Consider the following 22912-nt stretch of genomic DNA (forward strand, 5'->3'; position numbering starts at 1 on the left):
CAAATGTTTAAAAAACAGAAAAGAAAAAAAACTTGGGTGATCACCAATTTTCAAATCAGAACCAGTGATTTAGTGGAGCCGATTGGTACCAGCTTGCAAGAGCTAACTGTGTTCACAACTTCCGAATTGCATGTTTAGTGACATGGCTTTGATAGTTGAAATCTGTCATGGCGGGAGTGTTTACACTGCAGAAATTGGCAAACACTATAAAATAGGGTTTTGTTTCTGTGTGTGTGTGTGTGTGTGTGTGTGTGTGTGTGTTTGGGGGAGCTTGTAATCAAACAGTTACCAGCATACTACTAGAAATGCCAAAATGTGAAAGAGCATGCCAAAAAAAAAAAAAAACCTTTCCCTTTGATCAATGATAATTGATACATAATTAGCAACTTTTCTGCATTGCAATGAATGAGAAGACTCGAAAAGGATCTCTCAGAAGAAATCATTACATGTTAACCATTGTATAAGTGAAGATACTACCAAATTTAGTGTAGTATCTGAAACAAAAGGGCATCTTTCCCCCTCTCTTTAAACCACTTATAAATCCAACGATTTATGGCATTTTGTTGTCAGAATAGAAACTATTCACCGTGACTATTTCTTCATGTTCTCTCCTCCAAAACAAGATTCTTTTCAGAGACGCACTTCCATCATATGTTTTTTCAAGTTTATTTATTTTGAGAGAGAGAGAGAGAGAGAGAGAGAGAGAACACAAGAGCAGGGGAGGGGCAGAGAGAGAGGGAGAGAGAGTATCCCACTCTGTGGAAGCCAAGCCCCAGGTGGGCGGGCCTCTATCCCATGAACTGTGAGATCTTGACCAGCCTAAATCAAGAGTCAGATGCTTAAAAGACTGAGCCACCTAAGTGCCCCACCAATCATATTTTTAACCAGTTCCCTACAGCAGTCAAATAGAGCTGGGTAAACTTTGGGAATTTTTAATTTCTCAAAATACCACACTCAACCAATATGAGAGAGTGTTCTGCACACTTTTGTTATTTTTAATATGAGACTGAATAAAGAGGATGTTCAATGGCATAAATTAAGGCATATACAATGTAAGACAAAGTTTGTTTGACAAAGACTTGAAAATGATGTTCCATAAGCCAAGCCCTTTTTGTGTGCTCCTTGGGGTACACTCACCTTTGGGAGGCAAGACTCAAGATTCCTCAGTCTTCCTTTCCCTTAAAGACTTACTCGTACATTTAAAGAAATAAACTCAGGAAACCACTGTTGTGCTGTTTAAACCTCAGAGCAGAGCATCCTTTGTACAAGACAAGAAAACGCAGCTTCTAAAGTATCACAGTGTTCTGCAGCTCACGTACGTCAAAGGCACTGAAATGAACTCTTCATGCACAGTCCAACAGCTCGTGTTTGCATTAGGTCCAGTTCACTGTGTGGGGAGGATTCTCAAGGGAAGGTTTATTAGGCCAGTTTTTCCTTCCCCTTGGACCCACTTGAAGATGTTATACCTCAAGGTGACTATTTTATTGAAAAGAATATAATATTAATTAATTAATGATTACATATAAATAATGGCAAGAGACTAATTGAGGGATGGTTCAGTTAAATGGTTCCAACAATGTCACTAACAGTGACAGCACAGCTGAGCAATTGATAAATAGTACCAGACATCGAGGGCAGATATGGTGCCTTTTAAATTAATCTTTCCATGTATTTCTTCATGATGAAAACCAGTAACAAAAGTGTATTTTAGAGACAAAAAAGATGTTAGAGAAAATATAATCGTTAAAGCAGCAAGACTTGTCTCTTTATCATTAAACCCTCGGAATGGAAATATATCTAGTGATGTAAGATTGTTTCTAATATTATTGACAGAAGGACAGGAAGATCATCGTGTCAGTAACATAGAAAGAAAGAGCTATCACTGCGGAGAACAATCAATGGGAGTGCAATTTTCAATGTTACAAATCATTAAGTTGAAGATATATGAGAATCGGTTTTAAATACAACATATAATCAGAATCTATTGTGAAACCATACAATAAAGATAATTTTTAAAAAACTGCACCAAATCACTAAGGTATTTATTTAATAAAATAAAAACCTGACTTCTGGTATAGTTATTCTGAAGGTTCCCTATCATAAAAAATGAACATAAGACTTCATCTCACTGATGTCTTCAGAAATGCACAAATCAATCTTCATAACCACCCTATTTCTACTATCATTATTATCCCCATTTTACAGATTAGGAAAATGAGAAAGAGGGTATTAAGGAACTTACTAAAGAGCAGACTGGTAGGAAGTGACGGGGCTGAGATTCAAATGCTGGCAGTTCACTTCCTGAATCCTGCCTCTTAGCTACCACGGTGCATACTTCTCATCATTTGGATTAAAGATAAAATTGTAGAGTGTCCAGAGTCCTTTCTGAAGAGAAAGTTTATCTTGAGCTGCTTTCGCCTCCTGAGAGTCTACAACATTAAACATCAATTCTGCTTTCTGCATTACTCATTACCCCTGCTGCTGTAAGGGCCATTCCATGTGGGAACCAGAGCTAGGTCCTCACGTTACCTAGAGGTGTTCCGTGCTAACAGCAATAGAACATTTTAGGCAATTCCTTACAAATAATTACCTTTTGTTGTAATTATTTGTTTAGGTGACTTTTTCCTGTACTAGAATTTGAGCTCATGGAAAGTGAGGGCGTTTATCTTATTAATAATAATTTGTTTCTCTGGTATTTAGCATGGTCCCTGACACAGAGCTGATACTCAATACGTGTTTGTCAAAATGAAATTACATGCCATAGCCAAGGTAAGCAGCCTTGAAGGAAACAACCTTTAGCCTGCATATTAAACACACAATCATTTTTTAGACCAAATAAGATTTTTTTTCACAACAACGAAAACATGTTTAGACAATTCCTTGATTGTTCTCCTTCATTCCTCACACAAAATAAATCAAAAAATCTGAGGCATTATTCCTCAGAAACCTCTCTTAAATCTGGATCATCTCCACCCCACTGAAGTTTAAGCCCCTGTCCTAACCTATGTGCCCTGCAGTCACAGTGTCCTACTCTCCTGCCTCCAAGGCCTGTGTTCCTCCCTCGCCGCAAGGCCAACATAGGCAACACCATAACATGCAGATGCCATCTCCTCATTACTTGATATAAAAAATGTCCATTGATTCCATTGTATAAAGGGTAAAACCCAAACTCTGAAGAGTGGCATCTAAGGCTTTCGTGACTTGGCCCCAACCTACCTCTCTTCTTCCATCAACACCCCAACATCACACTAAGCTTCTCTGTTGCCTCAGTCAGTCAGGCCGTCTCACCTCTGACATCCCCTGTGTCTGGAGTCCTTTTTTTTTTTTTTTTTTGGCTCTGTATGTTGAAATCCTGCTCACATATCAAGGCCAACCCAACTCAACCCAACTCAATTGCTCCCTTGTGACACTGACACCAGTTCTCCCACAAAGCATACTCATTACTTCTGCTGTACTCCCACATACCCTCTCGTATCTCCATTGTACTACGTGTCTTCATTAGTATTATATAATAGTGATTATGTATCTCCCCACCAAGAATATGAGTTCTTTTTATCTCAGAGCACAGTTCAGTGGTGTTTGGCAGATAGGAGGCCTAGTTTTGTTTGTGGTGCTCATCAGGCCCTGTTGAACAAAACCAGGAATAGCCAATAAAAATCTTTCATTTATTGATTTTTCTCTACACCTTCTTGTTTCAGAAGAGGCATGTGTGTGATAATTCTATAATGTTTATAACTACCATTTCCTAAGAACAAATATGACTAATTCTTTACCGATTGGTCAATTCGCCCTTCAATTCAGTATTTACTCAGAGATCTCAATGGTTAGAGAAACCTTTTGGGAAATGAACAAGTACCCTGCCCCTTGTCTGAAACTGGCGTACTATAAAAGAAAGAACAAAGCAGAGAGCAAGGCTGGAAAATGTGCAGTGGGAGACCCTGAAGGATGCCCCAGATGCCAGATTGGCTTTAGGAGCCCCCAGTCCTAAAATATATCAACTGAATTGTGTTTCATGTGGAAATAAAAATAACAACAAACATTTATTGGGAGGTCCGTGCCAGGCTAAGAACTCTACATAGAACATTCCAATAATTCCCCACAAAACTGCAGAGAAAGCCCTGCTCTACCATGAAGAAACTGAGGCCCAGAATCATTGAAACCCAGGTCGTCTGGCGTCTGAGGTCACTCTTTTACTCAGCATCTTACTTAATTGGGAATAACAAAATCTAAGGGTTTTGGTTTTGTTTTGTCTAAAATTCTTCGCTGTGTAAATACCTTACTTTGTGATTTTGAAAGTGAATTTAGTGGGTCCGCAAAAGGTTTTTATTGAATGAAGAGGATTACCACCCAGTAACAAGTTTCCTTAGTCCCATTCTTGGAGAACCTGAAGCCCAATGATAGCCCTCCGGATTTAGAATCATAGAGTCTTCAGATCATCAGTGAGACATTTTTTTATATACAATGAGGAATTTACAGTAGTTTGCTACCGACACTAGTGCTTCCTATTTTCCTCACAAGACTCTCATGTAGACAAAGTTGCTATTATTTTTAGGAAATGAACTCTCTCCCACCCAGGAAGTTCACAGCAAAACCAGGGTTGAAACTTATGTCATCTGCTTCCTATTCAGTGTGTTTTCTATTATGTAGGAAAAGTGAATTTAAAATGTAGATGAGAAATAATAAACTACGGAAGACAGTAAAGACTCCAGTCTTTGTAAGGTGCTTAATTTCATTTTCCCAAAGCCCTGGGATTACTTGGCAAGGTGTTATGGTGCTATGGAGTCTTTCAGAAATCTGTAACCCCCATTTAATAATTACGCACCTAGGTCAGATCTGCAAACTGCTGTGGAAATTTTTAGCAAATGCAGGGCGAAGCAAGGTCTAGAAGTGGCCTCTCATGGTTTTTCCAGGGCATATAGTCTCAAGAGGTTCCTAGAAGCCACAGAACTTTACAGAGAAGTTGTGACCATTTATCTGCTATCCAGAGAAATAGGACACTAGGACTGTAAGCCAAGTTGCTAAAAAAAAATATTAATCCAAAGTACAAATAATAATGCAGAAGTGGGATCTGCCTTTACTCTTCCCACACATGTATGATAAGAATTCAATGTTTTAGTTAAAACAACCAAAGTAGGCAAAGATTACCATTCTTCAAGGGAGGGCACCATGGCAATGCATCACATGGGAAACGTGGAACGGAATGAGATGAAATGGAGAAACGTAGACATGGTCAGAAAAAACAAATTCCAAAGCAAATTATAAGTAATCTTTGGCTGAGAAACCTGAGGCTAAAATATAAAATCAAGCTAATTTCTGAGGAATCTACTTATCCTTTATTTGTACTAAATGTTTTATGACAAGTCTATTGCTTCAGTTTGGGAAGAATCAAAAAAATGTAGAACATTTACTGAATAAATACCAATTTGAGCTAAAATGATATTAGGTTTTGATGATCTACCTATTTTTAGCCTAAGGACTAAATGATTTTCTGACTTCACATTTTCATCATTTTAATGAAAATGAAGTTATATGCTGAAATGGTATTTTCTTAGATTGTATTAAGGTTTATATATTCTAGATTTTTCACATATGCTGTGCTATACATTTTTCCCGTAAATCAAATATATTACACACATGTAGATATATTTTTACTCCTAACAGAATACTGCAGGCTTGAAAATGAATTTTATTATGTTCCTTGACCTTTTTAAAGTTATTTATTCTAATGCTAGCAACAGTCTATCTATAATATAACAGAGCTTGGCTAAATTTATATCGCTTTGAGTCATCCTTGCAAGTTTTTGTCATAACAGTGTCAATTTAGTACTTAAAAGGTTTATGTCTACTTGCACCTGTTCTTAGGACAAGATTTGGAATTTGCTTTTTCTTACTGTATGTTTTTATTACTATATCAAATACTGAAGATCCGCTTGCTGTAAAGATATGAAAATGGCATCATTTCCTTACAACAGTCAAGACACTACTTTCTAAGTCAAAATTTCAACATTTTTGATAACTACGTAAGACAGTTCAGTTTAGATCAGTCTTAGTACCACTCAATATACAACTCTGTAGAGTCATAGATTTACTACACTTTTAGGAGGGAGATTAATTTGGCAATATTTCACATGGGACCAAACAGAACTGAATGTGATGAAAATTCTTAAGGCTTCCAAAGTGTCTAACATACTGCTTAAAGAAAACCTAGATATGGGGAAAATTTGGTCCAATAAATCTTGCCTCTCATAAATAATCCAACAAACTTTTAATCAATTCCAGCTTTGAGGGAAATTTGTTGTAAACCAAGAAGCCTTTTTTGTTTGCATAAGAAGATGCTTTCAAATGGCAAGTGCTTCTAGATAGACTGTGTGTTACGTACAAAGCTCTTATCTGCTGATGGGTGACAAGAGAATCTCATTAGAGACAAACTTTTATCATGTTAGACCCAAGAAATCATTAATATCTTTTTCTAAAAGCTCAGACCTCATTCTGACTACATTCTTAAGCATTTTATATCACTTTGCATATCACAATTGTGTTGCAAATGTCTAATACAGCTCAGGTTTACCATTAAGGTAATTTACCTGTGACCATCATTCTTGGATCAAGCCATCCCTGTTGAAACCCTGCTTCAAAGATTCCTCCGGAAATGACCAATTCTTTCTCAACTGACAGGTTCAAGTAAATTCCTGCACTAGATTTATCAGTGTTCATAATTATACCACCAGTGCATATTTGATAAATGATTAAGTAAATACCTTGATTACTTTATTAATAAATGAATGGTTTAGTTTTTTGTTTTCCAAAGTTTGGTCAACAGAAGATTAGTCCTGGGAAATGAATTTCAATGAAAGGTACCATAGTAAAATTAGTTTAGAAACTGATGTACGTTCTAATCTCTTGCTGAAAACTCTCAACATATCTTAAGATACTAAGGACTCAGGTCCTGAAAGTAGAGAAACACAACCCATTTTACACCCAATGTTTTACAAACCTACAGGATCATGATGATAGGCATTGTTGTCACCATATTCTATACATACATGAATAATCATGAAGGGATAACTCTCTCCAAATTAATTTAAAGATTATCTTCCTCTCTGCAAAATAGCTGTGTTATTTTAGTTTTACGGCACTGTATGAAGTTTTCTACACTTGAAATTATTTCAGGATTTATTTTATAACTTAAAAAGATGTCTAGTCATTTAATTGAATTTATACATATATCTTACAAATTATTTGATAAAATAAGGAGATACCAAACTACCCACACTAGCCTCATCTTTACCTGTCACTGAAAAAAAAGTCAAAAAATTAACTTTTAAGGCATTCATGGAATACTTTAACATTATAAAAATAATTTAAAATTTTTAAAACCATTTTTAAGTCAATATTTATACCATGTTATCGTCAATTCCAAAAACGAAGGCATTCATGCATTCAAGTTCCTATCTCGTGACAGGATTTTTAACCGAAGTGCTTCCTTTCTTTAAAGGAAAAATATTCTAAACTTCTTTCTGTATAATCACCTTAAAGAACAATGGTATGAATGGCGATGAGACTAGGATATGCTTCTTACTGAGGCTTAGTATGATGTTTTAACGATGACAAAATGATAAAGTCTTAAGAAAAATAAACTTCATAACTAAGATGCTAATATAATTCTATTCAGATTAGTAATACTTTGTTATAAGGAATGATACTAGAGACATATGAAAATATCATTTCTAAATTTTAGAAAGGTTTGCCTTTCAGCTAACTAGGAAAAGAACTGACACCAATTTTGTTTACTCGACCTGACTTTAATAGAAGGTAAAGTTATCCCCATAGTGCTATTGCTGTCTACACAGCAGAAGAAAATTACTGTGAAAATATATTTCATCACCTGAAAGCTTAATTGACCAGTCTCCTCCACTACTAAAAACACGGTGTGTATGTGTAAAACAGAAATAACCATTTGATGACATGTTGTAGCTTTCTTATGTTAAACATTTTTTATTATAGTAATTGAAATAACTTCACCATACAGATATCACATGCTAAAGCATGACAATGCAATAGTAATTGCACATTGTGTTGACATTTCAAGCATATTTTCTGTAACAACATTTGCATTCATACACAGGTAGTAAAGCACATGGGGGATAATTTGAGTCATGATTCATGGTAGCAAAATGTATTGCTTTCAAGCTATTCTTGAAACCCAGAATCTTCAGCAAATCTATTAATATTCGATATTGTAGCGTGTACAGTATTAATTGGATGAACCAACCAGTTCAGGACCAAGAACTGCCATTGTTAGCCTTTGAAACAGAAATAAGAGCATTATCTGATTACTTTTGTAAGGTAAGCCTTCTTACTTATTTAAAAAATATTAGTCTGTTGAATAATGATTTTACCAACAGTTTTCAAGTTAGTAGGGATGGATAAAATAAAAGTTTTATGTAGCCCTTCTTAGATAATACAGCCCAGTTAATACAAAATGTGTTACCCGAATCATTTTCCTTCAATATACCATACACCCACTTATGACATGGCGAAAAATCACCAAAAAAGGGCAACAATCTCAAAGAGTGCACTAAGTTTTAATATACTACTTTTTGGTTGCAAGGTTATTCTTTGTATCCATACATCTTGGTTCAAATGGTCTAGACAATCCATGCTTTCTAGGCGTAGAAACTTGGTTCTTAAAAATAGCAGATGAATAGAACTTGATCTAAACACATTTTATCTAAGTTTTACTGTTGCCGAGGCAAAAATACACCACCATAAAATACAAGGAAAACCGATATTTAAAAGGCAGCAGATATCTTTTCTTGACCTTCTCCACACAAAGGTCAAAACTTCAAAAGGAGCTTAAAGTGAAGAAGATGAGGAGAAGCAAAGAAAAAAGGAAGAAATAAAAAGCAGTGTAAGAAATACAATTTTCATCATGAATATATTTCCACTTTTTTAATTTATTTGTAAGTACTATTAACCCAAAATATTTAGATAACTAATTCAGAACTTGAAAACATAAATTTCTCAATTTAAAGAGCAAAGCCAATTTTCAAAAATTAAGTCACAGCAACACAACTATTTGAAGTTACACTTTTTATGGCTTAGCCCTTAAAACTAGGTAAGCTAAGATCTGAAATGTAAATTAGCATTACAGAAAAGAAAAGGAAGGTATTTTCTGTCACTCTTCTCGAGGTATTTGCTATTATTTTTAAAGAATACCCTTTTAAAAATGAATCAGTGCTTTATAGAAACCTAGAAATAATAGAGTTTATGCAACTATCAATTTTTGTTACACTGAAAAGGTCAAATAATGTGTATGTTTAGATTTAAAAAGAATTTTACACAATGGCTTTGACATGCTAAAGACAAAAGCACTTGGATTAATTTATATTACAATGTGAAATTTCAAGTTAGATAACTTCCAACTTGAAATTCTATAATCATATGCTTTCCAAATTAAAAAGAGAATTAGAATGAAATCCTTGATGTCTACAAGCCACTATCATCTAGTTGTTTGTAAATACTACATGAAAAGAAAATTGAGTGTTTTTTTGTTTGTTTCTGTCTGAGTTTGGCTCATTTTAGTTTTAGGGAGGAGAAATTAGTAGGCGATTTTTGTGTAGTTAGACCTAATTTAGACATATGGAAAAAATATGTATAAGTCTTTGCATCTGGCAGAGGTTATTTCCATATTTGATCCTGTTATAGCTTCATTTTCATACACACAAGGTAAATGAAATGCTAGTAAAATAAAATTTGTTGCTAATAAAAATAAATAAAAATATGAATCACAATAGTTGGATTACATAAAGCAAATGCTAATTAATTACAATGCTTGATAATTAAAGTGAAAACAAATCTGTAATCTCATACCATATTCATAGATGATGACTTAAAATAAAGATTGCTTTTTATATAATTCTGGAAATCATTGCAATCATATACGGTTCTGGAAAGCATTCTGATCTTAGATTAACAGAATGAGTAGAGATATGTTTTCTCTAACAGAATGAAAATACACTTTCAACTTAAGTAACCCAAATTCCCTATTAAAAACTCCTGTGAATATTGAATAACTTCTGGAGTTTTTCAAATAAAGTTATTTTCTCTCCTGGAAAAGAGAGAGAGAGAGAGAATCAGACCCGTACTATCACTTATATTAATATGTTTTAACCCTACGAATAAAAAATTTATAATAAAAACTAAGGAATATTTTATACCTCTAAAACATTTCCGTGGCCTCTAGAGACTTTCATGGTTTACTAGTGTATCTTCTCTTCTTAGTTTCTCATTAGGGAATAAGCACTATAGCAACCATAGTCCACAGCATACCAGGTAGCATATATAAATAATGAGCACATGGCTTTTATTCACAACTTTATCACATCAAACTAGATCAGTATAAATATGCAAATGTGAGCAATAAAATTCTGGTGTTCAAAAAAAGCCAGCTCTAAGTAGCTAGAGAAGTGAAATTTGTTCATTGGGTAATTTCACACATTTTAACGTATTTTTGGTTTTTAAATTGTGTGTGTGTGTGTGTGTGTGTGTGTGTGTGTGTGTGTGTGTATGTGTATGTATGTATGTGTTTTCTAGGGGGAGAGGGTTCATCCCCATGTTAAACATTCTTCTTTTTTGTTTTAAATAAAAATTTTAGTCTTCTATCACTAAGGACAGAAGTTCCAAAGCACCCACTCTAGCATAAGAAATAACCATTTTGATTTAAATTAATGCAAGTGAGTGACCAACAAACTGAGTTGATATCATATCACTTGATATGATACTTGAAATTATGTCTCATTCATGGAGAAATCATGAATTTAAAAGAAAGATGATTTAAAAAAATACTTCATGAAAAGACCCACTTGCTGATCACTCTTAAAATGATTTTGTAATATCCCAATTTTTACATTATTAATTCTAAAAAATCTGCAATGAATTTAGTAATTCACAAAGTGGAGTCACAAATACTCAGAGTTAAAATGTAACTTCCTTTATCCTGACATCCTCATCCTCTTTTTCCACAAAGATAATAACAAATTCTTCTTTGGGATGCATCTAGCAAGGAAAAGTATCTATTGGAATATGGATGTTAGGTAGTCATAAAGAATCAAGTAGCGATAATTTAAGGAAAAACCTATTTTAGCCTATCACAGCCTCAGAATATGGCTCTAAAAGCAAAATGTATCTAACTTACAACTTCAGGTTGCTAATTATCCAATTTGTAAATTAAAACCGGACAGTTTGCCTCTCTTAAGTTCTCCTGCTTTGGGGCCATTTCTTGATTTACTGAAAACAGTTTCTAGGATAGTAAAAGGTAAAACTTTCCTACATTTTGCCAATAATTAGCATCTGTGAGAAAATAAGACTGTTGGGAGAAGTTTAAACAAACTTCTAAAAGATGAATATCACAATTTCTAAGGACTTCCATGTCAATGATACTGCTGTGTTGATATTTTTATGGAAAACTGAATGCTCACCCATCGTTTTTGAAACTGTAAGCAAGAAAAGGAAGTAAACTGCTAAGAAATTCATGCAGAATAAATTTACACATAAAGAAAACTTCATACTCTATTTTGATTTTTGAAAATTCTCAAGGGTACATCCATGACTAATAATATTTAGTAATCCAAATCTTCCATTTGCAATAATTTAGATTATTTTCTATGGTACAATGTGAAACTCTTTATTAGACTTTGCAATGTTAGTTGGTCTCAACATTGAGAGACTTGTAAGTGTGACACATTACCCTATAACTCCAAAATGAGTTTGAAATGTTAACTCTTCTACTTCTGAAGAACAGAAGAAATTGTATTTAACCATATGTACCCATTGGAGATATACTTTCCAAATAAAAGTGAGTGATATGAGATACAAAAATCAGATGGAAAGAGTTTGTTATTACCATCATTTTCTGTTCCTTTATGTGACTCCCAATGAAACATAAAAAATGAAAGCTAGTTTATGTTTTGTTTACTTTAACCCACTGGATTGTCTTCCATTTTAGATCATTATATGATCTTACTAGATCCTTACTGAAAATGTACATCATCACAAGTAGCTAAATATTCATATGGAGAAATAAAAATGTTGGGAATTTCAGGTTGGGATTTTTATAGTAGTTTGCAGTGTGCTGTAGTAATGATAAACCCGTTTTATATTTAATCCTATCATCAAGCAACACCAGGCTTCTAGCTTTGTTTTTCATTTTAAATGGCTACTATATATAAGAGAATTAATAAGGTATTATACTATTAATGCTTTTTCAAGTCAAAAGATGTGTTGTCTAGAAAATAATTTAACACTGAAATGGGATCTTCAAGATCAATTCTGTTTTATATATTCTGCAGCAAAAATAACATTTCTAGTAGGAACGTATTAATTATAAACCTAGCAAATTCTAGACATTCACATATTTGTGTAAACAATTTTAGCATGGTTTATTACATTTCCAGAAAGGTTAAGTCTTATATCCAGTTTTCTGCTAATTCTTCTTTCATATATTATAATAAATATATATGTATTATTTGAGTGCACATGTGTATATATTTTCACACATATATGTCATATATACATAAAACAGCACTTAATGGTCACTTTCTTTGCATGTTTAAATTGGAGGGAAAAAATGAATTGCTATTATGCATAATCCATGGTGATCTTCCTTTCTGTTTCACAAATGGCCATATCGGGACGTAAACAAAACATTGGAGCGAGTCATTCCAGGTGAACTGTATTTCAAGGTGTAGGTTGGTGTTCTCATGAAGAATTGTGTACTTCCTGGTAATAAATACCTATAAATGACAGTTAAAAAGTTATACTTTCACAAACAAGTTAATATGAACATGTCTCACTAAAGTGTTCTTGGTTAATACTTTATATATCCTACATGAAAAACAATACTATAACAATGCATTCAACATAAAAAATGCCCTTTCCCAGACTGAGGTGGGGAGGTGGGAAGGTGCTCATAAAAGCCTTACCTAAAGAGCTGCCTATAGATGCAATATATGACGATCTCAGTGTCCTAAGACATCCCATATAGGGCCATTATACTCACATGCTAGGAAACTATTTGCATGGCTCATGTTAATTTGGAATTCATTGTTAATCTCTATAAATAATGTGTGAAACTAGTCAAATATTTCTTAAAAGTATGTGATATGAGAATTTGGCTAGCCACATTAGTAATAATTGTTTGTTTCAAGGATGTTGGAACCACTAGTTATAATTTAAAAACATTTCATCAATATATTAGGACTAAGGTAATCTAAGAGAAAAATTAAAGATTAAAATTCATAACTATAAAATTTATATTCCTAGACCACATAGTTCTTATGGTAACAGAACACCAAAAACAATCATGATTACAGGTTACATGCAATCCTTGCAGCCAAACGTATTTGAAAATACGTGAATTATCCAGATTTTAGAACAATATAGTGTATATACTATATATGATATAATATCTCCATGGGGGCTTGGGGCAGCATCTTGAAATCAAATCATTAATATTTCTGTATTTAAATGTATGCATACTTACAATAAACAAGATGAAAACAATAAAAAACTTCATGTCAATTCAGGTCAGGTCAGATTTGCCAATAAAAAGGTTACTCTTCCTTTTTAGTTTTCAGAGATTTGAGAATAAGGAATTGTAAACAAGAATGTGCACCTGTATAATTTGTTTCTCTCTGGAAAAACTTTGATTAGCATTAGGCCACTCCAATCTATATATCTAGAGAAAAATGGAAATCCACAAGGAAATCCACATGAGCAAATGCACATAAACATAGCTATTAAAAGTATAAGTCTTGGTAATGATGAGAAGGACATGGTATAAAGTCAGGACAAAGACATCTTTGAGGAATTTCCAAAACTATAGTCAGCAATAGAAGGAGGTTTGAAATTTTTGAAAAAATAAACAATGGTAGAGCATCAACTCATTTATTTTTTTCACTTGACTTTAGAACAGCAACGGTATCACACTTCCAGAGATACACAAAGAAACTGACAGCCAAGAGTACAATTAGCTACCTATTCTACATTAAATAATGTTGATAATTACTATACCTCTATGTCAACAGAAAATTACACTTATAGCTGTATTATATGAATTTTATAGAAGAATATGAATTCATTATGATAAAGTTGCATACAGCATTCAAATTAAAATGGAAGAATTGTCTATAATATTCATAAACACCACTTTATCATGAATTATCTAATAATATCCTCTAAATCTATTACCTAGTACCACAAACTATAAATAATTGCTCAAATCATTAAGTTAATAGAGCAGTAAAATAATACAACAAACCAAATTAAATCAAAATTGCACAATGGGTGATGAATAATGAAACAATTGATTTCTCACATCACAGATTATATAAATTATTTTCTTAATATCATTTGGGTAATTTATATGGATTAATTATTATGTCAAGAGCTAGTGGAATCATGATGATTAATCTGATGTCTTCTGTCATGAAAAGACTCCCTTCCTATCTAAGGCAGAGGTGCAAAAGAAAATAAGGTGTTTGACCAAAACCCACTAGTTTATATTGGTTGAGAGTTATTCTTCTACTGAAAATTACCATTGATAATTTTCAGAGTAAACAATAACTTCTACCAAATTCCTTTTGAAGAATTTCTGAGCAATAGTTACTACTGACATTACAATAACATCCACATATCTGTTTGAGTTAAAGATCTCCATTCCGCAGATGAAAAAAATAAAATAAAATAAGAACACGAAGTCCAGGGGTAGCTATACTATTTTATTTAACCTATGTAACATTTAGTGTTTTCTGTGTGCTCACCACTATTCCAATTGCTTTGCAAATATTAACTCATTTACTTCTCAGAACAATTCTATACAGTAGATATTATTGTACGCTTCATTTTACACATGAATACACTAAAGCATATGGGGGTCAAATGTCTTGCACACAGTTACACAGCCAGTAAATGGCAGAGCTCAGATTCAAATCCATGTGCACCAACTCCAGAATCAGTGCTCCTAGCTACTGTATTATATGGCCATTTCTCTGTGTGAATTTCAATTTTAAAACCAATGGATACAATGATTATACTCAGTTTTTCAAAACTATGAAGTGTAAAATAACCTAGAAAGTAGAAAAAATATACATCCACAAACCTAAACTTTTTAATAGAGGCAGAAAAAGCTAAAATGAAACTTTTTCTGAGGAAAAAAGTTCAGTGTGAACTAAAAAAAGCATATGAAATTACATTGAAAGAAACACTTTGTTTCCCTAAAGCAAGTGCTGTGGGATATTTTAAAGCATAACAGAGGGGGGCCTGGGTGGCGCAGTCGGTTAAGCGTCCGACTTCAGCCAGGTCACGATCTCGCGGTCTGTGAGTTCGAGCCCCGCATCAGGCTCTGGGCTGATGGCTCAGAGCCTGGAGCCTGTTTCCGATTCTGTGTCTCCCTCTCTCTCTGCCCCTCCCCCGTTCATGCTCTGTCTCTCTCTGTCCCAAAAATAAATAAACGTTGAAAAATAAATTAAAAAAAAAAAAAGCATAACAGGGAAACACAATGGATTATATGCCTTAAAATCTCCATTAATATCTCTTGGGAGATTCCACACTAGCTGAACATCAAAGATTATTTTTGAAATGTTCTTTGCAATGATATTAAATAATACAATTTGATCATTTTTAGCAAGAAGAAGATCTCTGGGAAGTACATTTATAGCCTATATATATCTATCTAAAGATTTTGTGTTAAAGCACCAAAAAAATGTGAAAAGTTTAGTTCTACCTATACTCTAGCTTACTCTTGATGTACAAAAATAGCTAATTTGTAGATACCAAGGAAAAATACCTCACACTTATACTCTCACTTCTCATCTCTGAGGCTAGGTGTGTACAACCTCACATATCCATCACATAGACATAAAACATGTATTTGTCTAATTTCTACTTGACGTAGAATTGGTTGGCCTGTCAATGCCAACTTATTGCTGACCACGGAGGATCTCTGGAATGTGAGCATTACAAGACTGGTAGGGAATTAGCCTTGAAAACTTAAGCTACACCCACCTTCCAAGATTGTTCTAGAGTAAGATCAGGGCCCCTCAGACCCCAAAATAAACTCAGCTTCCTAGTTTGGGGAACAAAGGTAAATGAAGCTCATCATAATATTTTTCCTGTGTTTAATTTTTTTTCTATTGTGGTAAAAGATATATAACATGGAACTTACTAGTTTTATCATTTTTAAGTGTACAAATCAGTGCATTAAATACATTCACAATGGTTGTGTAACCATCACCGTGATATAGTTCCAAATGTTTTCATCCCAAACAGAAACTCCTTGCCCTTAAACACGAAATCCCCATTTCCTCCTCCTCCCATTCCCTGGTAACCTCTATTCTACGGTCTATGAATTTGTCTAGATATTTTCTAGATAACTTATATAAGTGAAATCATACTATACTTGTCCTTTTGTGTCTGGCTTATTTAATTAGCATGCTTTCAAGGTTTGTCCATGTTGTAGCATGAGTCACAATTTTATTCTTTTATATAGACTATTTGAATAATATTCCATTGTATGTATATATCACATGGTGTTATCCATTCATCTGTTGGTGGACACCTAAGTTGTTTCCACCTTTTGGCTATTGTGAATAATGTTGCTATAAATATTGCTGCACAAGCATCTGTTTGTGTACTTGTTTTCAATTCTTTTGGGTTTATACTGAGGAGTGAAATTGCTGGGTCATACAGCAATTCTATATTTAACTTTTTGGTCAATTACCAAATTGTTTTCCATAGCAGCCACATCACTTCACATTCTGAGATAACAATGCATGAGGGTTCCAACTTCTAAATATCCTCACCAACACTTATTATTTTGCATTTTGGGGATAACAGCCATCCTAATGAGTGTGGATTGTCCCATTGTTTTAACTTTGATTTGGGGTACGGGGTGGGGGAAGCTCTAGTCCCACTTCTGCCATTGTTAGCAATGTGGATTTAGATAAGCTATTTAACCTCCAAGAGCTTCAGTTTTCAGTTTTCTCTTCTGAAGAGTCCAATAGATTCTGCCATGCCTGTTTAATAGAGTATAGAGCCAAAGAAATAGTGCACAAAGGTGAAATATTATTTATGTGTTATGAAATCAGCCTCACTAGGCAAGACTACCCCTGTTCTGAGATAGATGTTTCAAGCTATCTTGGCCTAGGGCCATAATGGTACCATGTCTTTAACTCAATTGTATAGTACACATTTGAAAATGTATAAAACATAAACATCTAGCTTAATGAATATTATAAAGTGATTACTTGTAAAACTGATACCCAGGTTAAATAACTGAATATTCCTAACAGTCCAGAACCTTATACTATAGCACCCTCCCTCCTTTTCAGTATCTTCCCCAATTTTTTTATAGACTGTTCTGATTTTTCTTAGAAGTTTGTAAGATTTTTCTAAAAATCTTACACAGGTTATGCAGGCTGCAAATACCTTCTTCCATTCAGTGGCTTGTTTTTTAACCCTCTTAGGATATATTCTAATGAACACATATTCTTAATTTTAATGTAGCAAAATTCGTTTTTTCATTTATGATGTGCACTTTTGGTCCTATTTTTTATAATCTTTGCATACCTCAAAGTCATGAAAATATTTTATTATATTATCTGCGTAATCTTCGGTTTTGCCTTTCACATCTGTATAGTCAATTCACTGGAAATGATTTTTGTACATGGTATCAGTAAGTTCAAGTTTCCTTTTTTTATTACTATTTAGAAACCTAATTGCCTCCACACTATTTTTTAAAACAAATTTCTTTTTTCCCATTTGTCATAAACCAAATGTACCTCCCTTTCTCATAAATCAAGTCTCTATATATGCCTGGGTCTACTTATGACTTTCTGAATGCTTCCATCAGTCTATTTATCTATTTGGCAATATTACACTATTAAATTAAATTACTTTAACTTATTAAAAGTCTTAGTACACTACAGTTAATAAACCCTACCATTTTATTTTTCTATTTCAAGAGTGTCCTAACTATTCTTGGCCCTTTGCTTTTCTATATAAATGTTAGAATAAGCTTTGGTCAAATACTGTGCCCCCCCAAAAAAATAATTTGTTGGAATTTATACTATGATTACACTGAATTTAGAGATGTTCAGATCTATGTGAGATGTGACATTTGATGATATTGATTCCAATGATGAACAAGGCATATCTTTCCAGAGTTTACATTTTCCTACCTAAAAGTCTTACACATTTTTGTTACATTTATTCCTAAGTATTAACTATTCTTTGATGCTACTGAAAATAATATCGTATCTAAAATTTCATATTTGAGCTGTTTATAAAGAAAAAATACAATTGATTTTCTTGACCTTGACTTCATTAAAACTATTAAATTTACTTAATAATTTATCTGTAGATTTATTTAGATTTCTATGAAATAATCATATCCACTAGCATTGAGTTTTACTTTAGTGCCTTTTATTTCTTTTGCTTGCCTCATTGAACCAGCTAGGACCTCTAGTACAGTAATAAATAGAAGTGGTAATAACAGGCAATCTTGTCTTGTTCCTAATCTCATAAGGAAATCCTTCAACATTTCATCATTAGGCATGTTGGTTGTAGGTTTTTTGTAGTTATTCTTCATTAAATTAAAGAATTTCCCTTTTGTTTCTAGTTTGCATTTTTAAAAAAACATGTACCCTGAATTCTATCAAGTGATGTATATGTATCTTTTAAAGTGATCTTTTATCCTATAAAAATTACATTGACCACTTTTTACTGTTATTGCACCCTTAAATTGAAGCAATAAACAGAAGTTGGTCATGATACATTATCCGATTTAAAGTTTCTGGGTTCATTTTGCTAATATTTCATTTAAGACTTTTGCATCTACATTGGAATAAGATTGAGCTGTTACTATCCTTTGCCATAATGTCCTGGTTAGGTTTTAGTATCAAATGTATGGCGGCCTCATAAGACAAGTTGGAGAATGTTCCCTCCTTGTCTGTTCTCTAGATGGGCTTAATAGAATTGGATAGTGAAAACCTATGAATCTAGAGTGACCTTTGAGAGGGTTTTTAATTACTGATTCAATTTCTTCAATAGTCAAGACTATTTGATAATTTCTATATAAGACTTCCTAACAAGAAGTTGTGTCACTTTTGGTAATACATATGTCTTTTTCCAGGAATTTGTTAACCTAATCTCAATTACCAAATTTATTGGCATGAAATTGTTTCTGTTTTCTTACAAAATTTTCAATGTTTGTAGGATCTGTAGTAATGTCTCCATTTTTGTTCTTGATGTTAACTATTTCTGGCTCCTGTATTCTTGATCAGTCTCACAAGTTGTTCATCAATTTTACTAGTCTTTTCAAAAACACATTTTGGCCAAGTTAATCTTTATTGTTTGTTTCATTATTGTTAATTTCTGCTCTCCTTTCTCTGTATTCTTTGGGTTTATCTTAATGTCATTTTGTCATTTTTCAAAATGGTTACTGATATCATTAAATTTGTGCCTTCCTCTTGCCTAATGCCAATTTATATAAATTGTCTATAAATATGCCTATAATAATGATTTTTTATATACTGCAATTTTTATTATAGTATTTTTGTTATAAATTCATTCAAAATATTTTCTTATGACCATTAAGATCTTTGATCTTCTTTGATTCATCAATTACTTAGAAGCATAATTTTTTTATCTTTCCAAAGTATGGATATTCCAATTATAATCTTTGCTATTATTTTCTAGTTTAATGGCATGGGGTCTGAAAAAAAAACTCTGTATGAGTTAAGTCTTGTGAAATTTGTTGAAATATGTTTTGTTATTCCACTATATGATTGATTTTTGTAAAAATTCCTGGTGTGCTTAGTATTTTATATTCTGAGATTATTAGATTCACTTCTGTATATTACAGTTAAGTCATATATATGACAGTTAAGTCTGTTATATTGTTAAGATGTTCTATATCTTTAATTTATATATATAGATAGATAGATAGATAGATCTCCATCTATGGTTGTAGATCTATTTTTCCTTGTAATTCTGTTAACTTCTGCTTTGCAAAACATCTGGATGACTGTTACTCCTAGGAATCTAGGGTGTTTACCAATATCCCCATCTTTGGCAGACCTTGAACTGCTACTTTTTTCCCTTAGGCCCATGAGTCTATCAAAAGTACTACTCAGTACTGGGGCACCTGGATGGCTCAACTGGTTAAGTGTCTGACTTTGGCTCAGGTCATGATCTCACAGTTTGTGAGTTTGAGCCCTGCATCAGGCTCTCTGCTCTCAGCTCAGAGCCTGCTTCAGATCCTCCATCCTCCCACCTCTCTGCCCTTCCCTCACTCTCTCTCTCTCTCTCTCAAAAATAAACATTAAAAAAAAAAAAGTACTACTCAATACTAACAAGCACTCATTATGTACCCAATTAACTCTCCAATGTCTTCAAGCAAAGGTATCGGTATTTTGTCTAGCTTTTCTAGTTCGTATTAAAAGGAAGATTTGTCCAAAAACCTAGTGCCCATTACCGAAGGCAGAAGTTTGAACTCAAAATGTTTTGAACTAAAAATGTTTTCAGCCATGAAACACCTTGTGAAATGAGCTTATATGGAAGCTCAGTATATGAAATATAGAAACACATTTTAATTCTAGTATCCTGGAGATAGAGAGAGAGAGAGAGAGAGAGAGAGAGAAAATATATACATATATATATATATGTGTGTGTGTGTATATATATATAAAATAGATATATACATGAAGAAAATAGAGATAACATATATATATATGTTATCTCTATTATGTTATCTCTATTTTCTTCTCTTTTAATTTTATAGATAAATGAACTAAATTTATATCTCCTCATATAGTATTTAAGTATACCCTATACATTATTTATATTAGGTATATATTAAATTATAAATATTAATTTATACTTTACTAGGTAACTTAATAAATGAAATTTATCTATGCATTAATAAATATAAGTGACTTCTACATATAAAGTAAAATGCTATAGGTTCTTAATTCACAAGGGAAAGAAGATACGGCTAGTTGTCACATGTTTTTAAATTAATGTGACACTGACTTGAGTTTTAATAGCTAGATATTAGGAGGACAAGTTCATTTCTCTTCCCTCCTTGTGGTTTCCAAGTAGAAGAATTTCCACCAAATTTCTGGCCTTTTCCCAGAAGTGAGTTATCTGATTTTCAGGTTTAAAGTTTATTTATTTATTTTGAAAGAGAGAGAGAGAGGGAGGGGTTCAGAGAGGGAGAGACAGAGAATCCCAAGCAGGCTCTGCACTGTCAGCACAAAGCTCGATGTGGGGCTCAATCTCACAAATTGTGAGATCATGACCTGAGTTGAAATCAAAAGTTGGACGCCTAATTGGCTGAGCCACCCAGGGGTCCCCGATTTTCAGGTTTAAAAGAAGGAACCAGGTGTGCTTGGCTTGGCCCCCTTCTCTTGTTGGATTAGTCTATCTGCAGAAAGGGTGCATCCTTATTTGTTCTTTAGCCAACACCAACAGAACTAGACTTTATGGGGTAGTGTGGAAGGTTTGGGTTGATCCAGCTCTGCTTATGACTGGATCAGTACATTTAATTCTCAAAGTCAATTTTAGAGAACTCACTTGGATCAAATCTATACCATGCCCTTTAATGTAGCTTTACTCAGTAACGAAGCCACATTCTGATGATCATCTGTCTGATTCCTACATTTCTCTCTCAAATGGTTCTGAACTTGGGCAGAAATAGAGGGTGTGTGTACTAATATCCATCCCCCAAAATGCTTATAATCACCATACTTGGGTTATAGTGAGCATTTATCAGAAGTCCAGAGCTCAAGGTTCCAGAGTCAAGAATATCTCTTCTGACCACCAAAAGGGGGAGAAAATAAAAAGGCCTGAACCAACTGCAAGGTGTAACTTCTTCCTCCAGAATGACCTCATCCTATTTTTGGCTGTCTACAAAACTTATAAGATCCCTCAACAGAAAATGGGTTACAAAATCTGCAATTGCAAGTGTGACATTAAAGATTTTGAAACCATGCTTCCTAGACTGGAACTTAAGATTTTTCTGATCATCCTTCCAGAGTATCACTCTTTAAAATGAAGCCTCTTCATTTATATATTGTAATATTTCAATGATGACCATCATTCTTTCAAACCATATGAAAATACTAATGAAAGTAATATAAGTTGTAGTTCAATAATTTGCTTCAAACCATTAAACTGTAGAATATTGTTTTGATATTTACATATTTCAAATATTAATGGCTAGCTTTATCCTTACCATTGTTCTAATCAAGCAGCTTCTAAAGGTAATGCAACAGTCAGAATCCAATACAAAGATTAAAAATACATCTTTCAATACTTTTTGTTAAATATATTCCAAGCCATTCTGCTGTTGTAAGTCAGTTTATAGAAAGTTAGCTTTATTATACTCTCTGTGATTTTTATAATAAACAGATTAATTTCTAAGTATTTCAAAAAGAAAATCCAAGCTATGGTGGTTCTATTTTCCTCATTGCCTATTCAACTGTTAGTTGAATACTATCATCTTTTGACTATCACTTAGTTTTTCAAAGTCATGGTTTATTCTCTTCTTTTTTTCTTTTTCTTTCTTTCTTTCTTTCTTTCTTTCTTTCTTTCTTTCTTTCTTTTTAATGTTTTATTTATTTTTGAGACAGGGAGAGACAGAGCATGAACAGGGGAGGGTCAGAGAGAGGGAGACACAGAATCTGAAATAGGCTCCAGGCTCTGAGCTGTCAGCACAGAGCCCGATGCGGGGCTCGAACTCACCGACTGCGAGATCATGACCTGAGCCGAAGTTGGCCGCTTAACCGACTGAGCCACCCAGGCACCCCTGGTTTATTCTCTTCTATCTTGAATAGTACTTCAATGTATA

At 33.5% G+C, this 22912-nt stretch overlaps 1 protein-coding gene across 5 annotated transcripts in view; it reads right to left on the reverse strand.

The window, feature by feature from the left end:
* Window positions 1-7971: 7971 nt before the first annotated feature.
* Window positions 7972-22912, reverse strand: part of TTLL7 (tubulin tyrosine ligase like 7) — a 145096-nt gene continuing 130155 nt past the window's right edge. For 3 of the 5 annotated variants that reach the window (XM_045478035.1, XM_045478038.1, XM_045478036.1), the window contains exon 21: window positions 7972-12794. In XM_045478035.1, coding sequence (XP_045333991.1) covers window positions 12674-12794 — 121 coding nt within the window. In that variant the 3' untranslated portion in view covers window positions 7972-12673. Of the gene's footprint in view, window positions 12795-13543; window positions 13739-22912 lie in introns of all 5 variants that reach the window. The other 2 variants (XR_006712414.1, XR_006712415.1) reach the window with 2 other exon arrangements.

Source organism: Leopardus geoffroyi, chromosome C1 (assembly GCF_018350155.1).
Source record: "Leopardus geoffroyi isolate Oge1 chromosome C1, O.geoffroyi_Oge1_pat1.0, whole genome shotgun sequence".
Lineage (NCBI taxonomy): Eukaryota > Metazoa > Chordata > Mammalia > Carnivora > Felidae > Leopardus > Leopardus geoffroyi.